Source organism: Ovis aries, chromosome 6, assembly GCF_016772045.2.
Source record: "Ovis aries strain OAR_USU_Benz2616 breed Rambouillet chromosome 6, ARS-UI_Ramb_v3.0, whole genome shotgun sequence".
Classification (NCBI taxonomy): domain Eukaryota; kingdom Metazoa; phylum Chordata; class Mammalia; order Artiodactyla; family Bovidae; genus Ovis; species Ovis aries.
Genome location: NC_056059.1, coordinates 114,122,322 through 114,145,972, shown reverse-complemented (window position 1 = coordinate 114,145,972; position 23,651 = coordinate 114,122,322). Strand labels below are relative to the sequence as shown.

At 55.8% G+C, this 23,651-nt stretch overlaps 1 protein-coding gene across 5 annotated transcripts in view; it reads right to left on the bottom strand.

Annotated features, from left to right (window-relative positions):
* TBC1D14 (TBC1 domain family member 14) overlaps positions 1-23,651 on the bottom strand; it is a 115,336-nt gene that overhangs the window by 81,927 nt on the left and 9,758 nt on the right. For all 5 annotated transcript variants that reach the window (XM_042251670.1, XM_060417691.1, XM_027971234.2 and 2 more), the window contains exon 2: positions 21,845-22,580. In XM_042251670.1, coding sequence (XP_042107604.1) covers positions 21,845-22,563 — 719 coding nt within the window. In that variant the 5' untranslated portion in view covers positions 22,564-22,580. The remainder of the gene's footprint in view (positions 1-21,844; positions 22,581-23,651) is intronic.

Here is a 23,651-nt window from a genome sequence, read left to right as displayed (position 1 = left end):
GGTAGTTTGAGCATTCTTTGGTATTGCCTTTCTTTGGCATTGGAATGAAAACTGACCTTTTCCAGTCCTGTGGCCACTGCTGAGTTTTCCAAATTTGCTGGCATATTGAGTGCAGCACTTTCATAGCATCATCTTTCAGAATTTGAAATAGCTCACCTGGAATTCCATCACCTCCACTAGCTTTGTTGTAGTGATGCTTTCTAAGGCCCACTTGACTTCACATTCCAGGATGTCTGGTTCTAGGTGAGTGATCACACCATCATGATTATCCGAGTCGTGAAAATCTTTTTTGTACAGTTCTTCTGTGTATTCTTGCCACCTCTTTTTAATATCTTCTGCTTCTGTTATGTCCATATCATTTTTGTCCTTTATCGAGCCCATCTTTGCATGAAATGTTCCCTTGGTATCTCTAATTTTCTTGAAGAGATCTCTAGTCTTTCCCATTCTGTTGTTTTCCTCTATTTCTTTGCACTGATCACTGAGGAAGGCTTTCTTATCTCTTCTTGTTATTCTTTGGAACTCTGCATTCAGATACTTATATCTTTCCTTTTCTCCTTTGCTTTTCGCTTCTCTTCTTTTCACAACTATTTGTAAGGCCTCCCCAGCCAGCCACTTTGCTTTTTTGCATTTCTTTTTCATGGGGATGGTCTTGATCCCTGTCTCCTGCACAATGTCAAAAACCTCAGTCCATAGTTCATCAGACACTCTATCTATCAGATCTAGTCCCTTAAATCTATTTCTCACTTCCACTGTATAATCATAAAGAATTTGATTGAGGTCATACCTGAATGGTCTTCTAGTGGTTTTCCCTACTTTCTTCAATTTAAGTCTGAATTTGGCAATAAGGAGCTCACGATGTGAGCCACAGTCAGCTCCCAGTCTTGTTTTTGCAGACTGTATAGAGCTTCTCCATTTTTGGCTGCAAAGAATATAATCAAAAAGATATGGGCTTCCCTCACGGCTCAGTTGGTAAAGAATCCGCCTGCAATACAGGAGACCCAGGTTCAAATCCTGCACCGGGACGATCCCTGGAGAAGGAAATGGCAGCCCACTCCAGTATTCTTGCCTGGAGAATCCCGTGGGCAGAGGAGCCGGGCAGGCTATAGTCCGTGGGGTCGCAAGAGTTGGCCACAAGTTAGTGACTAAACCACCACCACCAGAAGACATTGCAATGCATCACTCTCACAAAGGACTCTCATCCTGAATACAGACAGCACGCGTACAAGCCAGTTAAGACGAACCTCCACAGGCAAGCCACAAAGGGAGATTCTCAAACAATCAGCAAGAGACGAAAACGTGCGTCGAACCATGAGTCATCAGAGAAGTGTAAATGAAATCAAATACCCCTATCCTATCACCAGAACGGCAAAAACGGGAAAAAAAGCCAGGAAACTGACACCACCAAGTCTGGGAGAGGAAGGAGCCGTGTGCACACGCCTCTGCACATTCTGGGACAGCCGCCCCGGAAGACCAGCCAGCCGCGTCCACGAAAGCAGGCCCAGCGAGTCCACCTGAGGTTTACGTGCACAGAGAGACACTACTAGCAGCGTTCTTCCCAGTGGTCACGAGCGGAGCAAGCGAAACATCCACCCACAGGAGAACGCAAAGGGACGGGTCTACCTGTACCCCTGAAAACCCCCCAGAAAGAAAGACTGGATCCTGCTGCCGCACAGGAAGCACCTGCGCGAGCCGCAGACAAAACTGAGCAAAGAAAGCCAGAGAACAGAGTATACGCGGCGTGACGCCATACACCTAAAGTTCAAAACGAGCGGAACACGCCTATGGTGACACAAGTCCGAACAGTGGTGGCCCCCAGGGAGCGAGGTCCTGACGGAGAAGGGGTGTGACTCTGCAGGGGCACACGAGTGGGTGCTCACTCTGTCCCCACTCGGCAAACACTAGTCAGCTCCAAGCGCGCTCCTCTGGAGCCTCTGGGCTGATGGAGCCCCTTTCCGTCAAGTCCCTCCTCTGTGCCCCCAGAGCACTCACACTGACTGTGACCGAGGGCTGGGGGCTATGTTTCAGTTATTTACGCGCCACTGCTTTCATGCACTGGAGAAGGCAATGGCAACCCACTCCAGTGTTCTTGCCTGGAGAATCCCAGGGACGGGGGAGCCTGGTGGGCTGCCGTCTATGGGGTCACAGAGTCGGACACGACTGAAGCGACTTAGCAACAGCAGCAGCAGCCCACTACATACAGGGGAACCTTACTTGGTCTTTGTACCCCCAAGGCCTGGCATAAGACCTGCTGGATTTGCTGCATTAACAGGTAATTCATTAACTAACCCTGAAACTGCACTACCGCCTCAGAGCCTCCCACTGATAACTCAGAGAGCAAAACAAAACCCCGTGTTATCCTGGGCCACAACCTCCTTGAAATCTCCTTCAAACACTCCCACCATTTAAATGCAGGAAGGAAAGATTAAAGACAGATGCCTCCTCTAACATTAGCTTAGGTTTTTAAGAAGAAAGAGAAGACACAGTGAAAATGCCTACATAATGTAGTACAGAACACTGCTAAGGGAAAAACCACACAGCTTTATACTTAATCTCTGTCTGGATACCAAAGAACAGAGGGAGAACGGAGCTGCTCGTTAGCAACAGGCTGCAAGCATCATGAATCGTGAGTGGTCTGAGGACCACAATGGTGGCTGAGGAAAGGGACGAAACGGCCACACTCTTTCCATGTTAGGGATTCTGACAGGTAAGATCCGAATCCCTGATCATACACAGATTCAGCATCAGGCAGAGCTGGGCTCGCATCCCACCCTGGGAACAAGCTGCTGGACTCTGAGCAAGAAAAGCAGCTCTTGGTTTCGAGGCACCACCACCCAGCTGCCCGCCTTGGGACTGTCAGGAGTGCTTATCAATGACACTGAAAGCAGTCTGCTCACTACATAGGGCCGAGCGCCGCGTCTCGTCAAATCCTGACCCTAGGCACACGGGGCTTGCCTGGTGGCTCAGCGGTTACGAATCCACCTTTAATGCAGGAGACTGCCTGCAATGCAGGAGACACAGATTTGACCACTGGGTTGGGAAGATCCCCTGGAGAAGGAAATGGCGACCCACTCCAGTATTCTTGCCTGGGAAGTGCCATGGACAGAGGAGCCTGGAGGGCTACAGTCCATGGGGTCGCAATAGCTGGACACAACTGCGCGACTAACCACCACCACCTAGTCAGTCATACATGTTATTTCTTTCACTCAACAAATATATTTTGAGCACTGCTCATCTCCGAGGCCAGAGAAGACAATGGCACCTTACTCCAGTACTCTTGCTGGAAAATCCCATGGACGGAGGAGCCTGGCAGGCTACAGTCCATGGGGTCACTGAGGGTTGGACATGACTGAGCGACTTCACTTTCACTTTTTCATTTTCATGCATTGGAGAAGGAAATGGCACCCCACTCCAGTGTTCTTGCCTGGAGAATCCCAGGGACAGGGGAGCCTGGTGGGCTGCCATCTATGGGGTCACACAGAGTCGGACACGACTGATGCGACTTAGCAGTAGCAGCAGCAGCATCTCCGAGGCAGGGCCAAGTTCAGGAAATACAATCGATGATGATCAGAGACACAGGTGTCCATCCTCCACAGGCTTATGCATAATTTTCCTCAAAATGAGGAAATTCAGAGACATAACCTTGCCTAAGGTCACGCAGTAAACCAGAACGCTTGGATCTGGACTTAAGTCTGTATTTTCCAAGAGTGGTTCTCAATCCTGGCTGCAAACTACAATCACCTAGGCAGCTTTTTCGAAATTCCTAATGCCCCGCTCTCACCCTAAACTAATTAAAACTGGTCTCTGAGGGCAGGGCCTGGACAATTTTTTTTTTCAAGTTTTCTGAATAATTCCATTGTGCTGCAAAGGCTGAGAACTTTGCTCCTTCACTAATAAATGTTCCCTTCCCCTGCTATCTGTTTAACTGATGCTTTAATCTACGCATATGAATTTAAGATTAACTCCGTTCCAGCAGTTTCCATGAACAGCAAATTACTTTTAGAGTTTGCTTTAAATGGCCCAACAATTCTACTTGCTAAAGCAAAACCGAACTGTGAACACCTGGTTTGTGATGAAAACGTTTCCAGTCTCCCCTGCTTCCAGGACCAGGCTAGTGCAGGTCCCTAACCCAGGGAGCCTGGAGAGCCCACCTGCCCGCGCCCTCTCCCTCCACAGCAGCAAATCCAGGCCCTGCCCCAGGATTCGCTGGAGCCCAGCAGATCCTTGTCTTCTCTCCTATGGAAAACACTCAGCCCAGAGTGCGCACACCGCAGGCCTTGCCCTTGAGGATTAAGACAGACCAGTCTCTTCCGTGCGGCTCCAGAACAAGAGCACATGCTGGCCAAGTGAACAGAACTGAGTCACGTTCTAACACTCCAGGGCCAGGCAAGGACACCAGCTGGGCATCAGGGGTGGCGAAGCCCCAGGCCTTGTCTTTGAGGGGCCCACAGTAAAAGCGAGACAGAACACTGCTGAACTAACCGAAAGAGGCTGCGGGAACAGAGGGCAGCACGCCTGGGGGAGGCTGCCTCTGCCCTGGCCACGGCAGGCCAGGCTTCACAGAAGAGGTGTCAGCTGGGCCGGGCCGTGAAGCTGTGCAGAAATCGGCCCGGGGGCCAGGGCAGAGGGAAAGAGCACGTGTCAGGTAAAGGCAGGGCAGGGCGAGCCAGCAGTGCTGGGCTCAGAGCATACTGTCCCAGGAGTCAGAGCAAGCGCCCGGGGGAAGGAGACAAGGGAAAGTGGAAATGTCAGCTGCTCAGTCGTGTCCGACTCTTTGGGACCCCATGGACTGTAGCCCGCCGGGCTCTTCTGTCCACAAGATCCTCCAGGCAAGAACACTGGAGTGGGCTGCCATGCCCTCCTCCAGAGGATCTTCTCGACCCAGGGGAGCCCAAGGAAAGGAAGGGAGGAAGCCAAAGGCATCTCTGCATTCTGCAGACCGCAGGACGTGGAAGGACAAATCCTCCCAAACTTCAACTTAGCAACCAGAGGCCAGAGCTGTGAACACTTCTACCAGTCCACTGGCCCTCAGTGAGTTTCCCCGTTCATACAGCAGGGCTGGACCTTCACTGCCATAAATCTGCACCCAGGACAGAGGGCTCCAGAGGCTCTCCTCCTCGCCTCGGGAGACGGCAGATCAGAGCCGACCCAGGGTCAGGGCCACGGTCAGGAGGCAAGAACACTTCTGGGATTCTGTCCCAGGAAATCGTCTGAAATGCACGCGGTGCACACTGAGGTGCCCACAGCCAACTTCATCATCAAAGAGTAGGAACAAAACCATTTCCTTATTGTGGGATAAGTCAATGATTCACAGGACGGGATACCACCACAAAGACATCAGTGTGTGTGGACAATTCATTTTTAATCATGTGAGAAAATGTTTTCAATAAGTTAAAAAAAAGAAAAAAAAAGCAGGATATCAAGCTGTAGTGATAACACACATTTTTATGGATAAAATTCAGAGAAAGTCTGTAGGGAAATACAGTAAAGAGGACAATCAATAGCAGGTGTGAAAGTGGAAAGGACAAAAATAAAATGATGAACATAAAAAGTCAAAATTTTCCTACATATTACTAAAAAAATAGAAGCTTTGGGAAAACACGTAAAAGAAGGTTTACCATTAAAAACAAAAGGCAAAAACCTCCCAGAAGAACACGCCAGTTTCGCAGACACCGCCAGTGTGGACGCCACACATGCAATCTGAAACCTACGCTGCAGGGTGACCTGATGGGGAAGCTCAAACTGTTGGGGGGGGGGGGGCTTCTCCCAAATTCTAGAACAATAACAAAGCTGAAAAGGAAGATATTTAGGCTTTAAGAGCTAAGTGTTCCAGATCTCTTTCTTACTCTTTTAGATTCACAATCTAGTGCTCCTTCACTTAAGAGGATTTCCTGAACCCCTACTAAGCGCTTGCACTGGCCAGGAAAACAGAACCAGAACGAATAAGCCGCGTAGGACGCAGCCCCTGCCTTCAACCTGCAGGAAGCTCATGGTGAGGGGCTGCAGAGGGTGTGGGTGCCTTCAACCTACAGGAAGCTCAGGGTGAGGGGGCTGCAGAGGGTGCGGGTGTTGTCGCAAAACAAGACCATGGACAGTGGACCCAAACAAGGGGGTCTGGGGTGGGAGGACAGCTGACCAGAGGAGGCTCTCCGGAGGGACAACGGGAGTTCGCCAGCACAGCAGGCCAAAGTGCAGGGTGGCCCACGCTGGCTCAGAGGACTCAATTCTTTCGCTTTTGGCTGAGCTGCACAGCCTGCAGGGCCTTAGTTCCCCGACCAGCGATGGAATGTGTGTGCCCTGCTTCAGAAGCGCAGAGGCTTCACCGCTGGACCACCAGGCAAGTCCCCGGAGACTCTAAGTCGCATTTCGCCACGTGTTGTCTCTGTTACTGTAAGTCATGTTTTGGTAGGGTTTTGTGGCTGTGGCATAGGATGGGGGCTGGACGCAGAATGCTCCCTGGGTGTTGATGCACTTAGGTGTTGATGCTGCAGATGGTGAGAACTACTATTTAAGCAAGAGGGTGCCAGAGCATTCAATGTATAGGCCCCAGGCACTACTTCTTATGAAGAAAGGGGATCAAGAAAAATGATTCAGGAAAATGGCCGGCCAAGGCGCCTCACTCTTCATCAAACCCACTTCCTCATTATCCAGGCACTGCCCGTTTCCCAGCCTCCGTCACAGGTGTGTGTGGCCACGGGTCGAGAAAAACGGCTGGCCAGGGCTACGAGGTCACACTGCCAACATTCGCTGGATCACCGAAAAAGCAAAAGAGTTCTAGAAAAACAGCTACTTCTGCTTTATTTGACTAAGCCAAAGCCTTTGCCTGTGTGGATCACAACAAACTGTGGAAAATTCTTAGAGAGATGGGAATACCAGACTACCTGACCTGTGTTCTGAGAAATCTGTATCTAAGCACTAGCCAATTTCCCAGCCGCCGCCCCCACCCCCCAACAGGTGTGTGTGGCCACAAGTCGGAGCGCCAGCCAATAAGCTGTGAGTGGGGTGATCTGCACCCCCTCACGTGTGTGCTCCCCAGGAAATCCCCCACACGCAGCACGTTCAGACTCTGTCCCCTCTCCGGCTCGATGCAAAGGAGCCTGGAGTCCTCAGGTCGAAATCGACAGAGCCCGGAGATGGAGAGGACATGGAAGAGAGTGGAAATAAACCTCCGCTGTGTCTGAGTCTTCAAATATTTCAAGTTTGTTACAGCATCTAGCATTCACCTAAGCAAATACGTATTTATGTCTTCTCCCCACAAACTCTGAAAGTGAAAAGTGAAAGTGAAGTCGCTCAGTCGTGTCCGACTCTTTGCAACCCCACGGACTGTAGCCTACCAGGCTCCTCTGTTCACTCGATTTTCCAGGCAAGAGCACCAGAGTGGGTTGCCATTTCCTTCTCCATAATCTCTCACCACCATTCAATTTATTCTGCCTTAAAAACAACTGCTGTCAAAGGAACTTCTAAAAAGAATGAAACCTGTTCATTCCGGGGTAAAGACTCAGAGTAAACAGGTGCGAGGATGGGGGCTGACCAGGAAACATTCTTTCTCGTCTAACTGGCCGCTTGCCCTCTTCTTCCTCCTCATACTAGGCTCTCTCCACCTGTGAACAACAACAAAAAAACCCATGCCACCCGCCATCCCGTAAATACGAATGCTGCCTACCATCCGGCCAGCAGCTACTGCAGAAGACCCTCTGGTGTGCCCTGGGGGTGGGGGTGGGGGGTCAGGGTAGAGAGAACCAGACGACTGGCCCTAGATAGTTAAGGGATGGTTTCAATCAGCACAGACTCTTGCATCTTCCCATACGTAGAAAAGCTCTAAAACCATTAACTTGAGACATCTGCTTTCTGTGATTAGCAATAATCTTTTGTGTTTGACTACAAGTTGTTTCTTTCCCCCATCAAAAAACTCCAGACCCTGGCTCCTTGTTTATCTCTCTGGAACAGTCAGTCCATCAGAGCTATCAGAGAGGCTGCCTTTCGGGGCTATGGTCCGCAGGAATGCCACAGAATGAAACAGAATTCTCAGTTTTTGGGTGGTGCACTTTTTTCAGTCGACACAGCCCTGTAGTATGTGAACTGGAAGGCAGAGCCCATGCCCTCCTGACCTTTTCCCCTGGACCTCCCCTCCTAGGCTCCCCTGGTGCCTTAAGAATCTGCCTGCAATGCAGGAGACCCGGGTTTGATCCCTGGGTTGGAAAGATCCGCTGGAGAAGAGAATGGCAACCCATTTCAGTACTCCTGCCTGGAGAATTAGGAGCCTGGCGGGCTACAGGTCCATGGGGTCCCAAAGAGTCAGACACGACTGAGTGACTAACACTTTCACTTCTTTCTCCTCCTGCTAGGAAATGTATTTAACCACCTAATCCTGAAACCTAAAGGAAATGAGGACTTAATTCTAAACTCTAGTTTTCAGACCTCTATAAACATTCACTCTTCCCTGTAACACTGTATACAGAGCTTGAATTCTTAAAGCCTCTGAATGGGAAAGTGGACTGTGGCTGGGAGGTGGCGGGGTGGGGGGGGGGGGGTGGTCACCACGGCCATTAGGCAAATCTGGATGACTCATCACTCCTCCATATATAGAGTCTTACAGGAATCCCAAGACAAACCACAACGACTCACAACAGAATCAGCAGAAGTGGAATTGAAACAGCTCTCCCTTACAGACCCAGCTCAGTCAACGTCAACAGGAACTAGCTGGTCTGATGTGGCAATCCAGCAAGACGTGCACACGGAAGATGCAGATGGCGCAGCAGAGCTTACCTGTCAGCTGCACCAAGTGTCCAGGGCGCGCAGCCGTTTTAAAACGGGCGCTACTCACGGCGGGAAACCAAGCAAGACGGGGTTAACTGCTCTACCATTCCACTAGCATTCTTTAAGTAGAACAGCTCTTATACTCAACCGGGCAGAGGGAAGTTTATCTCTGAGCAGCGAGTAGCTGGCAGCTGAAGAAGCGTGTTGCAGGGATGGGCCAGCCTGTGGCTCCTCCGTGCCCTTGTGCCCCCCCACCAGGGTCCTGACCTGCACACTGAGCCACCCTCCCAGGCGACCATAACTTCAGTTTCCACAAAGACGCAGCACGCGCCTTCCCGATAGTGCCAGGGCGCTGGGGGTGCGGCATCAAGTCAGGAAGTCAAACCAATCTTGCAAAGAACAAAGACATTCTCTTCATCCCCCACTCCCCAAAACTACCTTGCCTGTGGCTGTGGAATCGCTAAAGACATGAATGCCTTGCAGAAGCCAGGGCAGAAACGATGCAGAGAAGTCAGTGCGGCCCATGAGGGTTACCAGAACACGGTCCGGCTACTGAGCAGGGCAGATACAGAGCCGCTCCTGATCACGGGCTCCAGCACTCTGGAACAAAAAGCCCCTGCCCGCCCCCACCTGAGGCCAACAGGCCTGTCGATGTCAGCACCAAACAGCAAGCAGCTGAATGTAAAGGCTTTCTTTCCTCAGCTATAGACCAGTTTCCTAATCCTCAAACGGGAAGGAAGCAGATCATGAGACCCAGCTGGGATTTCCCAGAACACCTTCCTGTTCCCGTGAGTTCCTCCACCTAACAGAGAACTAGTGTGACCACACAAAACCAGCCGGTGGCCTGACTTTAACCAAGCCATCATCATGCGAAAGAGAGGCATCGGGTTCACCCTCCAGGCCGCAGAAGCCCTTGTTCCTCTTTTCTTGGCGGCTCATTTCTTGGGCAAGCTGGCACTTCCGAGCATTCCTTCACTCACTCGCTTACTCAAGCAAGAAGCGGGGAAGAGATTCCTGATAAACTCTGGAGAGGGCGCAGCACTGACCACCGTGCCAAGCCCTGTGCGTCGCCTGGTTACCGCCACATCGGAGACAAGGAGCCCAGGGCTCAGGAAAGCGGAGCCCAGGGCCCGCCCCCAGCCCGCAGGGCAGGTCCGACAGTCACGTCTCTGGCTCCACGGCTGCACTCTCTGAACCGCCCCCCCTCGAGCCGCTGGAGGGACAACAGACACCTCAGAACACCCCTCGGAGGGGCGGGCTCCCCGCTTCGGTATTGGGGATTCTGAACCTCATCCCCGAGCTCACAAGCAGGGTCAGACCGGCCTCAGGTGAGACCCTCACCACGCGGCAGGTGGCTCTCGCCCCGCCCCTCCTTCCAGGGGAGGAGGCAGGCCCCCTGTCTGCCCGCTCCCTCTCCACAGGGTCCTGCGGATGGCTCCTTCCACAGGCTTCCCTAGGCTCCACACACCTCCCTACTGACTCCCTTGTTTTACAACCACCACGTGCTACTTTCACACGTGACAACAGAGGCTTAAAGTCAAGTCAGAGATGTCATCTGGACCACTTAGACCAGCGCTGGACAACACAACGCCCCACAGTGCCAGGAACATATAAACCCAAGCCATCTCATGTGGCAGACACCGGCCACGTGTGGCTACCGAGCACTGGAATGTGGCCAGTGGCACTGAGGAGCCAAAGTACCCATTTTAATTCAATTTAAACAGCTACTCATGGCCGTGGCCAAGATGCTGAACAGCGCAGGTCTGGGGTCCCGCATTAAGCGCCGCAGGGCACCTCGGGTGAAGGCTGCACAGGCTGCCGTGGACCAGGGACAGGGAGCCCACCGCACCGGCTGCCTCTTGGGGACGTGGGGAAAGGGCAGCGGAGCCCACACACGTCAGAGACCTGGCCAGTGCCCGCCAGCCTCCGAGCCTCTGGGCCTGTAGTGGCCTCTCTCATCTCGCGCAGACCTCTGCTCACCTGCCCCTGCTCAGCGAGGCCCTCCCTGACTCCCCTATTCCAAATGGGCCCCCCAGCCCAGCCTTCCACCACCCCTACCCCTCTCCCCAGACTGTGCTTCTGATCCCCCACCAGCAGCTCAAGCCTGACACGGAGCATTTCTCACAACCTGCGGTCACAAGAGACCACAAGGGCCCTGCGGCACTTTCTGAGGGAAGGCTGTCGGCGGCAGCACCCCAGCACTGGGCCCCCACAGGAGGAAATGGAGGACGGTGAACTCAGCGACTTCCAAGCGTCTCCTGGGTTCTGACCGGGTGCCAGCATGGGACGAGGGAGACGGAGTCCCTCCAGGGGCACCCATCAATGACACCCCACAATGGCACTGCCATAGCAACAGCAGGGAACCAAGAAGCCTCCACCCCTCCCTGGGGACCTCAGAGAGTATTCTTGTTCAGTGTCCAGAGCACCAGGGGCAGACGTGGGACGTCCTCCGGGAGGGGTTGGCAAGCCCGTGGGGGGACAGGGGCGACCCGCAGATGAGACAGTTCCTCTTGCTGGATGGACTGCTGCACACACGGGACACGGCCCTGCAGAGTGCCCTGCCGGCGGCGCGGAGGTGGAGGCTGGGGGCGTAGAAGGCAGAGCTGCCGAGGACGACAGTGCCCTCTGACGCCAGCGAGGGCTGAGGGCAGGTTTCTCCAGCCGAGCCCACTCTAGCCCTGGAAACGACAGCTGCTGTCGCGTCCCTGCATGTCTGGGCCTTTGCTGGTGCGGACCCCCACGCTGCCCTCACGTGGGCTCCAGCCCCTCCCATGTTCTGGGGAGTGCTGCTGCAGGGGGCCCCCCGGACCTGGAGCAACCGGGCGATGGGCCCCTAGGAGAAGGGCAACCAAACCGCCAGTGGCAGCAGCTGAGGTGACACACACGAGCTCCCCCAGGGTCTCCCGTGAGCCCCCCATGTGAACTCGAGCTCGCCAGGACACACGGAAGGTCACAGAAGGCCCGTGAGGCCGGTCCCCCCACGGAGGCTGGACCGGCCCTCCCGAGGGTGGGTAAGCACTGCAGAAACACTTTAGGGTGCGTGCACACAGAGAAGCACAGAGGTGTTCCTGAGCGACCAGGCCTGGACCTGGGCTACAGGGGCCAAAAGGTCTTCTCGAGCAGCAGCTGGAAGAGGGCGGCTCCCCAGAGATCAAGGATGCAGGCGAGGAGGGCACCTCACACCCAGCCTGTGCCGGCCTCGCTCCCTCAGACGTCTCTTCGTGGCATCTCCCAGGCCGTGAGGATCACTCAGCACCAAGAGGAGATGAGCCAGGCAGGCACAGAAGGCCACAGAAGCGCCTTATGAGAGAAGCCAGTCTGCAAAGGCTCTATGCCATATGCGCGCCGAGAGACCCGAGAGAGGTCAGCCGTCCCGGGGCTGAGGGCTAGAGGACAATTGGGGGACGGGCAGAGGCGCTGTCAGGGCCGGAAGCGACTGGCTGGCACCGTGATGTGGGCCCATCGTTACACGCCTGTGCAAACCCACGGAATCTGCTGCGCGGAGAGTGAACCCTCGTGCAAGCGAAGGCCTCGATGCTACTGATGGTGGGTGAGGCAGGGGAGATGCTGATGGCGTGGGGCTGCACACGTTGAGGGGGGGAGGTTCATGGGATCGCTGCTTAATCGTGCAGTGAACCTACAACTGCCCTGAAAGATAAAATCGGCCTTTGAAAAAATAAACATGTTGATTAAAACCTACATTTGCACAGAGAAAAGCAGCCCAGCAGCCCTGAAAGCAATGGAGTCGTCTACGTGCTGAACACGAGGACTCCGGACCCCGGTGGCGCGTCCAGCCTCCACGTCTGTGCCCACGCCCGGCTCCCCCGCCGGCCCCAGCTGCCGCCTCCATCTGAGCTCCAGAGCCAGCCCTTCGGAGGCAACGCCAGGGCCACGCGCCAGAGTTCGCTCCTCTCTCTCACACAGTCAGCGTCTACTCTTTAAGAGTGAGCAGAAACAGAACAAAAGCAAAAACAAAGGTTTCCCCAACATTTAAAAGAGAAACCAACCCCACAGCACTGCTCCCCCAGCTCTCACCCAGCTTTTTGCTCTGATGCAGAAAACCCACCGCAGAACCGCCCAAGCTCGCTGCTCCCGCCTGCCTCCTCCCGTCCCCGATGCTTCGCCCGGGCCCTCGCTGAGTCACGGGTCAGCCCGCAGCTCCCTGGCACCAGCACCCTGGGCCCAGTGGATCACACCCTGCCCTGCCACCCGGCTTCCGCCTGGCTTCCCGCCCCCGCCCGCTGCCTCCTCTCCCCAGGCCTCTCAGCCCTCAGGTGCCCTCAGGTCACTCCTTGATGAGCAGTGACCTCACCTGTTCCAAACCCCCCACAATGCCAACAACTCCAAACTTGAATCTCCTGCTCAGACCCAACTACCCAAGGCCGGGCGTCCCTGCCATCACTGCCCGTAGGCTCAGGCCCACCAGGGACCGGGCCCCACCGACCTTGCTCACGACCCCCCTCAAGGCTCACTCAGTCCATTACACGGGCTCCCCGCTGCTCCTCTAACGCACCAGGCCTGCCCGCACCCTTCCTCAACCCGAGTCGCTCCGCTCCCAGGCGTCTGTGCTCACGGTCTTCCTGACGCACTTCAAGTCTCTGCTGGAATCTCCCCTCCTCGTCCCTCCAAGAAGCACGGCTTCGCTGGGTACTCTGACCGTTCCGCAACCCGTCTTCTCCAGTGCCCCGTCCCTCCCACTGCCTCTACTCTCTCATTTTCTTCACAGCGCTTATCACAGCTTCATTCATTTATTCACTGTGAGTATTATCTGCCCCTGGCCACTAGAACACTGTCTGAGCTCTATGAGGACAAAGGTCCTTGTTCCGTCCAGAAATGAATCCCAAGCACCTAGAACAGTGTCTTGGCAAATGGCAGATGCTCACTAAGTATCCCTGGGAAGGACGGACGATGAGAAACACAGGGCCTAGCATGAGGCTTGGTCCACTGCAGGCACTCGATAAAGAAATTATCATGCCCGTGCTTTGCTGGCAAAGCAAACCCACAAAGCCTAGCAAAGCGCAAGGAGGCAACACACCCTCAGCAGAGCCAGCTGTCCCGTCCAAGCCCAGCTGCGTCCCAACAGAGGGCCCGCCAGACGCTCCCGCCCGCATCTGGCGAGCGACCCTGTCGGCGGCACCCTCGCCACACCTGAGGGCAACCTCAGACCGAAGCGCAGGGGGAGCGAGAGAAACATCTCTGGTCAAGGCCAACGATGACCTCCCAGGTGTCGCAACCACGGCTGGTGAGAGCTGAGCTGTGTAACTGGGGTTGGAAAAGCAAAGCACAGGCATTCCACAACCGAGGGAGCTGAGTTACTGCAAATCCATCCGGTGCAGCAATTCACATCAGAAGACAGAAAACCCTGTGGAGAGGGAGCCAGGGTCAACATGTGCCTGGGAAAGCACTGCCACAGAGCAGGAGAACAGGACTGGGAACACTGGAGACCCCGGCAGATCTCTCACTGGCAACAACGGAGACTACCTACGGGGCGCCCTGCCTGCTGGAACCTTCCCTGCTTCTCTCGGGCTCAAGGCCAAGGCGGCGCCGGGTCTAACCTCTCTCTGCCGAGATCTCCCCGGCCCGGAGCCCGAGCCTCGGGACTCAGAGCTGAACCGGGCCCGCTCCACGCTCTGGAACACGCGGTCTAGGGCACCTCTCCTCTTTCTCTCCCCGCCCCAGCCCCACGTGTGCGCTGGGCAGCACAGGGTCTCCAGGGCACGTCTCCTCTTTCTCTCCCTGCCCCAGCCCCATGTGTGCACCGAGGCGGGGAGCCGGGGCGGTGCAGGCCCCTGTGGCGTCATGGGCGGGTGCTCAGTCTCGACCTGAGGGCTGGGAGGCGCCTGAGTGTGCTCAGACCGGGGCACTCGCCTCTTCCAGGCTCTGCGCTCTCCTGGAGGCAGTCCAGCAGCTGCCTGTGGTGCCTGCATGCTTCGGATCTGGGGTCCGCGCTGTAGTCGGCAGAGGCCCCACCCACTCTGGCTCCACCACCTTCCCACCTCCTCCCCCAGCTCTGCGCTCCATCCCGGGCACCTCTTGTCGAGGCGCCTTCCTGGCTCCTTCCCGGGCACCTCTTGTCGAGGCGCCTTCCCGAAAGGGCTGTGCCTCTCCCCACTCCCTTGACTTTGCCAGAGAGCGCCGGGGAGGCACCTCCAGAGGCCCGCTGGCACATCGGCCCCTGAGTCTCCCCTGAGGGATCTGCTGCTGCACTCCAGCCTCTTTCCAAGCCCTCATCACACCGCACAGCGCAGGGACTCACACGGCCGCCCATCTCCGTGCCTTCCAGCCTGGCACCGGGGTTCAGCACCTTGACCGGAGCCCTGCGTTCACTTTCAGAAGAGCTCTGAAAGGCGGATACCCTCAGCTCCTCTGCAACAAGTAGACTAGGCCCTAGAGAGGCGCAGGGCCTGGCTCCCCCAAGACCCCAGCCCAGCAGACAGGAGGGCAAGAGAGCGCCCATCACTGCTGCTTCCGAGCACCACAGCAGTGCGTGTGCTCACACGCACACACACACAAGCACATGCACCCCAGCAGCTCAGATATACAGCAGGCGTTTTCTGTGGATCACTAGTGCTAGATCGAAGTCATCAGGAATACAGGCAAAGCATTAACCAGATCGCTGCTTATTAAACAGCGATTGATATGATTGACATTAATATTGATATTATTATAGTCACTGCTTAGTATTAAACTGGGAAGCGGCTGTATAGACAGGGAGCTCGGCTTGGAGCTCTGAGGTGACCTCGAGGGGTGGGATGGGGGGACGGCGGGGGGGCGTGGATGCACAGATGCGCATGTAGCTGGCTCACTCTGCCGCACGGCAAAACCGAACACAACACTGCAAAGCAACTCTCCTTCAGTCAGAAAGAACGCTGGCAAGTGGATGCCACAGGGAGTCTCAGCTGCAGTGTGACACCTCAGTTTACTGACACTAATTCCAACAGGGCCAAAGCGGTAGTCGGGCAATAAGTAAATACATAGACACTGACAGGCCTGCCATGGGCCAGGCGCTTCACAGACATATGCACTGCCTCCCCTTTAACCCCAGCAACCTTCTGAAGCATGAGCTTCTGCTTCCCAGAAAAGAAGCCTAAGCTCTGAGTCCAAACCCTGGACCATCTTTGTACCCCATGAAGCTATGCAGCCGCCTCTTGCGGCAGTCTCCTCCCCTAGGGGAGAGAATTATCATAGTGCTCACCTGAATCCACTGGTTTTCAGCGCAGGATACAGAAATCACTCTAGGAATTTTAAGCAGAAAGGGATTTAACTCAAGGAATTAGATGACTTCCAATCTCTGTTAAGGGCTGAAGCGGCTGGCTCTAAACTGGGGCCCCAGGAATGGCTCCCTGAACAATACAGGACTGACACACCAGGGGAGTGGTCACATACGAGCTGCCGCAGGAAGGACCGAGTTCGAGGGAGCGACACGGTCACCGCGACGGGGGCCACCGCGACGGGGGCCACCGCGACGGGATGCAGGGAGCAGCCACTGCCACGCGGTCAGGGAGTGGACGCTGGGCAATGCTGCAGGCGAGGCTCACATCTCTGTGACACCACTAGACAGGAGGACACAGCCCAAAGGGGAAGAGAAACGGTCTCCACCTAACTTCCGCCTCCCGTCTTTCATAAACGGGGCCTGATTCCTGCCGGGAGCCCCAGCTGCAAGTGACCCAAGAAATACACGTCTTTAACTCTCAGGCTTCCCCAGGGCAGGAAGGTCCCCTAGGAGGATGAACAAGCCAGCCCACAGGAGCTAACACCCACCCTCTGCCTGCAGGAATTGAAGATCAAACCAAGTGGCCGCACGGAGGGGCTGAGAACGGCGCCTGGCGGGCCCTGCACTCTGCCTGCTCCCCCCGCGCCAGGGGCTCCGGCCGCCACGTGTCTCTGGTTCCCGCTCACCTCCCTAATCAGAAAGCTAGCAGCAAACGTGTTCCTTGGCACTGCTCAGGCTGCCTTTCAAATGAACAAATCCCAAAGGCCTAGACCAGTAAAGGAACTAAAATTTCAGTTGCGCACGCCCACGCCGAGTCAAAGTGCCCACACAAACATTTAGTTCTCTTAGGCCAGTGGTTGCGAGCTTTTTCAGACAGCAGGCCCTTTTTAAAAAGAGCAACCTGAGGTGAAACCCAACAAAAGCAAGAGAGCAGGCCCAGGAGCCCACATGCTCACACTGGGTGTGTGCTCTGCCCAGAGCTGCCCCTGCGTGACCTCGTTTCATCCCCATGCCCACTCTTTACAAGAGGTACAGTCAACCCGTTACCCAGCAACACCCTGGGATCACAGAGGTTAACGAAGTTTCTGGAGGCCACACCAGTCAAAAACGGCCGAGTGGAGGTTGAAACTGGCGTCGGAGCAGCGCTGGCTCTCGCCCACCAATGCCACCTGTCTCCACCTTCAAGTCACGACTCGGTGCCAGGGCAAACCACACACAGGGCACCGCTGAGGCGTTCCTGGCCAGGTCGGGAAGCAGAGCAGAAAAACGCATCATTACAGTTCTTTAAACCCAGCCAGGTGCCCCACGCCTCCTGGCCACCCCACAGGTGGTTCCCTCTGCGCCATGTGGGCACTTGGCGCGCTCCTCTCATCCTTCGAATGCAGTGCCAGCCCCTCTTCTGGGCAAGGGACGTGCCGATCCCCTCTCCTGAGAGCTTCACGAGGGGCTGCGCAAAAGGAGATGGACGTGGTCAGAGCTAATCCCCACCTCCCAGACCGGAGCAGAGCCGTGGGCCTGGGCCTCCCAGACACCCCAGCCCTGTCTCCCGCAGAAGGCAAGCACGTGGCCCGACCCTCTCGTGGTGCTGCCAGCTCTCTCGAGGAAGGCTCTGATGCACTCTGGGCTCAGAGGATCCCTTAACACTGTCCCTCTCATCTACATGAGATGAGGATCCTGCTCAAAACATACCACAGCAGTGGAGGCCACCAACACTTAATAATAACTTCAAGTGGAGTGAAGAAGTGAAAATCTCTCAGTGATGTCCAACTCTTTGTGACTCCATGGACTATACAGTCCATGGAATTCTCCAGGCCAGAATACTGGAGTGGGTAGCCTTTCCCTTCTCCAGCGGCTCTTCCCAACACAGCGACTGAACCCAGGTCTCCTGCATTGTGGGTGGATTCTTTACCAGCTGAGCCACAAGGGAAGCCCAAGAACACTGGAGTGGGCAGCCTGTCCCTTCTCCAGCGGATCTTCCCGACCCAGGAATCCAACCGAGCTCTCCTGCACTGCAGGCAGACACTCTTTACCAACTGAGCCACAAGGGAAGCCCTTAAATGAAGTAAATCCATTAAAATACTGAATCAATGAAAGTAATATTGTAAATCAACTACACTTCAATTAAAAGAATACATACAAAACATTAGTAAATTTCCCACAAAGAAGCAATTAAATACCAACATTTGCCGCATGCTGGCTCAGTCGTTCTCATCGGCTGGGTGATTTTGCCCACCTCTCCTACCCCGCCTGCCCTGGCGCTCTGGGGACACCCTCAACGGATGAGGGTCTTTCTGGTGGCCACACTGGAAAGGTGCTGCTGAAAACTAGCGAGTAGAGGCCAGCAGCCTTCCATGGACAAGGCAGGCTCCACCACAAAGACGTGGTCACCCCGCCCCGAGTACCAGCAGAGCCAAAGTGGAGAAACCCCAACTCTTCCCGTTAACGGACTGACCAAAGCAAAGCCCAACGTGTGGACAAGAACTACAGGACGCGCCACAAAATGCGCTTTTCAGAAACGGTCACGTTTATAAAAGCCAGCATCACTGATAACGCCTACTTGCAAGTGCCAGAAGGTCCTGGACACTCTACCTATTCGAGCTCTAAGCCTGCTCGGTGGTTTTATGCCCCTGAAGGCTCAGAGAGGGGAAGTAACTTGGCAAGGTCCTACAGCTATTAAGTAGGAGAGCTCACACTGAACCCAGCCAACCTGACTCCTTTACCAGCGCTCCTGACTTCAGCACCCTCGCCAACATGCACGCCCGCATGCTCGCACACACACACATGCCAAGACCCGTGCCCCCCGCCCCACTGTGTGTCCATCTTCCCCAAGGGGCAGGGACTATCTCTAAGCTCAGGGTGGAGCCGGCAACAGAGGCGCTCACTGCAGCCTGTGTGAAAAAAGGGGCAAAGGCGCGGACAGCAGCCGGCCTGGCTTCCAGGGTGGGGGGTGCTCCCCGGGAGTGCGCCCTCATCAGGCAGTCGGGGCGCCCGCAGGCCAGCTCCCCCGAGTGCCCGGCTCCCTGAGTGCCTGCCTGCACGCCCCAGACTCCTGATTGGCCTTCCCCCACACCGCCCGCGTCGCTGCCCACAAACGCTGTGGAGAGTGGATTTGGTGAGGAACAGGAGAACAGGCGGCCCGGGCTCCAGCGGGGGAGAGTGGAGAAGCAGGATGACTCAGGGGCCCAGGCTGGGAACCACAAAGGTCCAGCTCCAGCCCCAGCCCTGCCTGCGACAATAACACACGCGGTCCACCGTCCTCTGCGTGCCCACTGTGGGCCAGCCCTCTCCGTAGCTCACCTGTAAAATGCTTAGTGGGTCCCGAATCCTTCTGGCACAGAACTGCCACCCTTTCTCCCCTCTGGGATTATAGGCTAAAACTCTCCTCTAATACTCAAGAGTCTGGCGCAAAAACTTTGTGCTACAAATTTTGTGCTACTACATTTGGGCCATGAGATCACACATCTTGACTCATCTGTCATTAATACTCCAAAGGTACTTAGTAACGGCTCCTAATTACAGTATCACAGTCCTCAAAAACAAGGGTAAGGAGACAAGAAGTAAGAAATAAAACAAAGAGGAGATGTCTGATTTTCGTGGCACAAAGCTGAGAAAGATTTTCAAGAAACGATCTGCAGTGACCGACGGCATCTGCTCTCAATGGAAAAGTGGCTCCACCAGAGCGAGACAAAGGCAGCGCACCAAGTGTTCGCCGCCAGGACTCCCACAGCAAGCAACAGGCTCTCCAGGCCTGCTCTGTCTGGGTCCGCACCAAGCCTCACACACGGGAGCCCACCGCGCCCCCAGCCCAGCAACGAGGCGGTCTCATCATATCCACTGTGGAGATGAAGAGGCTGACGTGGAAAGCAAATAATGACAACGCAGTTAAGAGGACATAAGCCGTCCATCAACGCCTAAGAGGCAGCCTGTGCCAGGCACTTGCCACTGCTGTTTTAGAGACAAGAAAACTCAAGAGATGTGAAGTACCTTGCTCAAGGTCACACAGCGAGAACACAGGTGCAGGTCTGCTGAACTCCAAAGCTAAGCTCCTTTCTCCATGCTGCTTCCCAGCCGCCTCTCTTTTCGGGCCAGGCTTCCCAAATCTGCCAAGAACCCCAGGGGATTCTAAAAACCCGTCTCCAAGGCATTTTCCCTGAGACTCTGATCCTAGAGACCTGGGCTGGGCCCTGAAGAGCCATATTTAACAGGCACCCAGATGGTATTCGGGCTTCCCTTGTGGCTCAGCTGGTAAAGGCTCCGTCCGCAATGTAAGAGACCTGGGTTCGATCCCCTGGTTGGGAAGATCCCCTAGAGAAGGGAAAGGTTACCCACTCCAGTATTCTGGCCTGGAAAATTCCATGGACTGTATAGTCCGTGGGGTCACAATGGGTTGGACATGACTGAGTGACTTTCACAGATGGTATTCACAAACAGGGAAAGTTAGAAACTCTGATCTGAGCAAAGGGGACGGTGGCCGCTCGAATCTGAACCACAGAGCACTGTCTGAGGGGACCGTGGGTGTCCCTGACAGTTCCTGGGCTCCTCCACTGAAGGCGACTGTGGAGTCACTGAGGTCTGGAGCCGGGAATTCTCCTGGGACTACAGCAGTACCTGTTGACGGGTGCATCACAGAGAAGAGGTGCCCCGTGAAACCAGAGCCTATGTCGGGGAACCTTCTCGCTCAGGACTGGACTCAGCCTCATGCAAGACGACCCCTCACTTTGGCTGATGACACAGCTGAGGCAGCCATAAGCGGACGTGAGTGCCCACGGCCACAGAGGTCTCCAGCTGACCCAGCCAGCACATCACGCCATCTTGAAGGGACGCCCAGCACCGCAAAGCGCCCAGCGTGGGCTCCGCGACAGGTGCGCACAAGGCAGCCGGGCCAACCCCAGAAGCAGGCCCAGCCGCCCGGTCCTGGCTCCTGCCCTCCAGAGAGCCACTGGCGAGCCGACGGCCACTCCAGGCCCGCTCTCCGGACCCCCCGGCACCTCCTCGCAGCGCTCCACAGTGCGGGAGCTTGTGCCTGCCTGTGTGACTGACTGAGTGTCCCCTCCCCACCACCGTCGGTCTGCAACCCCCCAGAGTCACGGCCATGTTACCCCTCCACTTCTGGTCAAGAGCAGAGCCCAGGACACACACACACAAGACGCATGCCGAACGGAAACGTGAGGCACAAGAGACGGGCAGATGCTGCGGGAGCTTGCGGGGAGCCATGGGGAGCCCGGCACCCCCGGCTCAGCGGCTGGCTCGCGGGCCACCCTGGGGAAGGGGAATGGGGTGCGCGGCCCGCTCCTAGCACAGGCGGGAACGTGGGTGGCTGGGGGGGGGGCCACACCTCAGCAGGAGGCCCAGAACAGATGCGGACAAAGGAACACGGCCATGCCGGAGCGCAGGGGACACACCCAGGGCCGCCCAGACACACCAGCCCTGGGTCACACCAGCAGGGCCTGGGGTTACTAACTTGATTATCACCCTCACCAGCACCTCCGTTTAGCCCAGGAAACTCCAGTTATCAACATGAAGGGCCCCTCGGAGGATACAGCTGACAAAGGGTGCTGACTTAGTAACGATGGCCACTCACAGGCCACCCTCAGTCACAGCACGTCAGAGGCCGGCGGCCAGGAAGCGGCAAGAAACTGTGCGCGTGAGCCAGGGCCTCAGGAGTGACAGCCAGCAGCGAGGGGGCAAACCGCAGAGTCGCCAACATGCCAGGCCTCGGCCCACAGGATGCCTGGCTGCTGGGGGCAGATGGCCTGGCTATCTGTACAACAGCGTCTGCCCAGCAGGCAGGAAACACACCACACGCTTCGGACGGAACAAGGCCACGGGTCTGAGCTGAACAGCCTGGCTCCGCTAGAGAGACACAGACCGCATTACCTGGTAAAGAAGTGACTGAACGGTCCCAGGAGTCTCAGCTTCCTCCCCTCCTCCGTTTCACCGGCACAGTCCCGCCGGAGGTCACGGGTCTCCCTGGTGGAGCTCAAGGTGACGTCGGTGAACTGCGGGTCGTCGTCGTTCTCCAGGGTCACGATGGCACTGGAGCTGCTCGTGACCACGAGGTCCAGGATGTCCTCGTTGCTGACGGACAGTGTGGTGGACAGCTCCGTGCTGAGGCTGGACACGCTGCACACAGAGACATTGTCGCTGCGCTGCAGGGCCTGGGAGGCGGGGCTGTAGAGCTTCACCGAGTCGTAGCCTGTCCTGGGGAACGTGGAGGACTTGCGCACGCTCTGCTCCCGCTCGGCGCCGGAGGGGGCCGGGGGTGCGTAGGAGGGCAGCGGGCAGGCGCTCTGGCAGGCGCGCTCAGGGACGATCTCCGACTCGGACGGCTTCCTCCTCACGTGGACCACGCTGCAGGGGACAGGCTCCGGGTTGCCGATCTCGAGGGTAGGAATGCCCGAGTCCACAGATTTAAGGCTGTGCCGATCCTCTAAAGCACTGAGTCTCAGCTTAGGCCCATACTCAGGCAACGAGAGGGACCTGGGCGCCTTGAGAGTCAAGTGTTGCAGGCTCTGAATGTGGTTTCCTGGTCGACCGTCCAGAATGCCCATCAAGGCTACGCCATTTGCAGAGGTGGAAAGGTTTCCATCAGTCATCTTGGTCCAAGGAAAAACTAGGGGAAAAAGAAAAACAACACAAAAATAGAAATACAGACAGTGGATGTAAAACCCAAAGATGCAGCTCCTCTGGGATTCAAATGTTCTGGCGCCCCTTTCAAAAGAGGAGTCCTTGAAAAATGAAATTCAAACAAGCCCTACGTGCCAGAGTATTATTTCAGGACCGGAAGCTAGAGTTTAAACATAGTACTATCACGATATCATAAAGTATCCCACGGGTCACAACTGAGGTCCTCAGGACAGCACTGGTAGCAGAGCAAAGGGGTTTTGTTTTCCGTGCTTTCTAAAATGGCAGACAAGTGATACCTGTCGAAAGTATGTGAGTTCATAACCCACACACAAGTCAAGGCGCAACATGTGTGAACAGCGTAAAACTCAAGACGTCTCCATCAGGACAGAAAACAAGATGGACCGGGTACGCCAGGTGCAATGAGACGGCCCGAGACGCAGGTGAGCAGTGCTCTCCACGGAGTTTCAGTCACCCTACTCGAGTCTCCACAGCGGGGCATGCTGTCTGCTTCCCCACGGACGAAATTGAGGCTTGGGTTCAGAAAAGGCTCCAGGGTCACGCTGCCACTTGGCAGCTCAGTTGGGATCTACACAGTTGGCCCCCAAACCAGCCACACCCAGGGGTCAAATGGCTCTGTTTGGGACTATAAAACCCAGGTCAGAAGGCTGGTTCAGTGAAGAAGGATAATCAAACCTGGAGGAAACGCCTGATGGGGAGAGTCCGAGCTGCTGGTGACACAGAGGCCCTGCCTACGGCCTCAGTCTCAGGCGGGGATGAGGGGGTGAGAGGGGCAGTCCTCACGGACTGAGAGCCTGGCGCGTTCCACTGTGTTCCTTCCCACTGTCCTCTAAAATACCGAAAACTAAAGAAACCCAGTGGCGCATTTACGTCTGATCCAGGGAACAGAACAACATACAGAAGGGATCTCCAGACTCAGACATGCCTGGGTTCTAACCCCAACTCCACTAGACGGCTCGGGAGAATGAAAGAAAGTGCCGCGAGAAAGGCGTCAGCAGGCACCGACCCCCGCCCCCCACTTCGAACTCCCACAAGCACT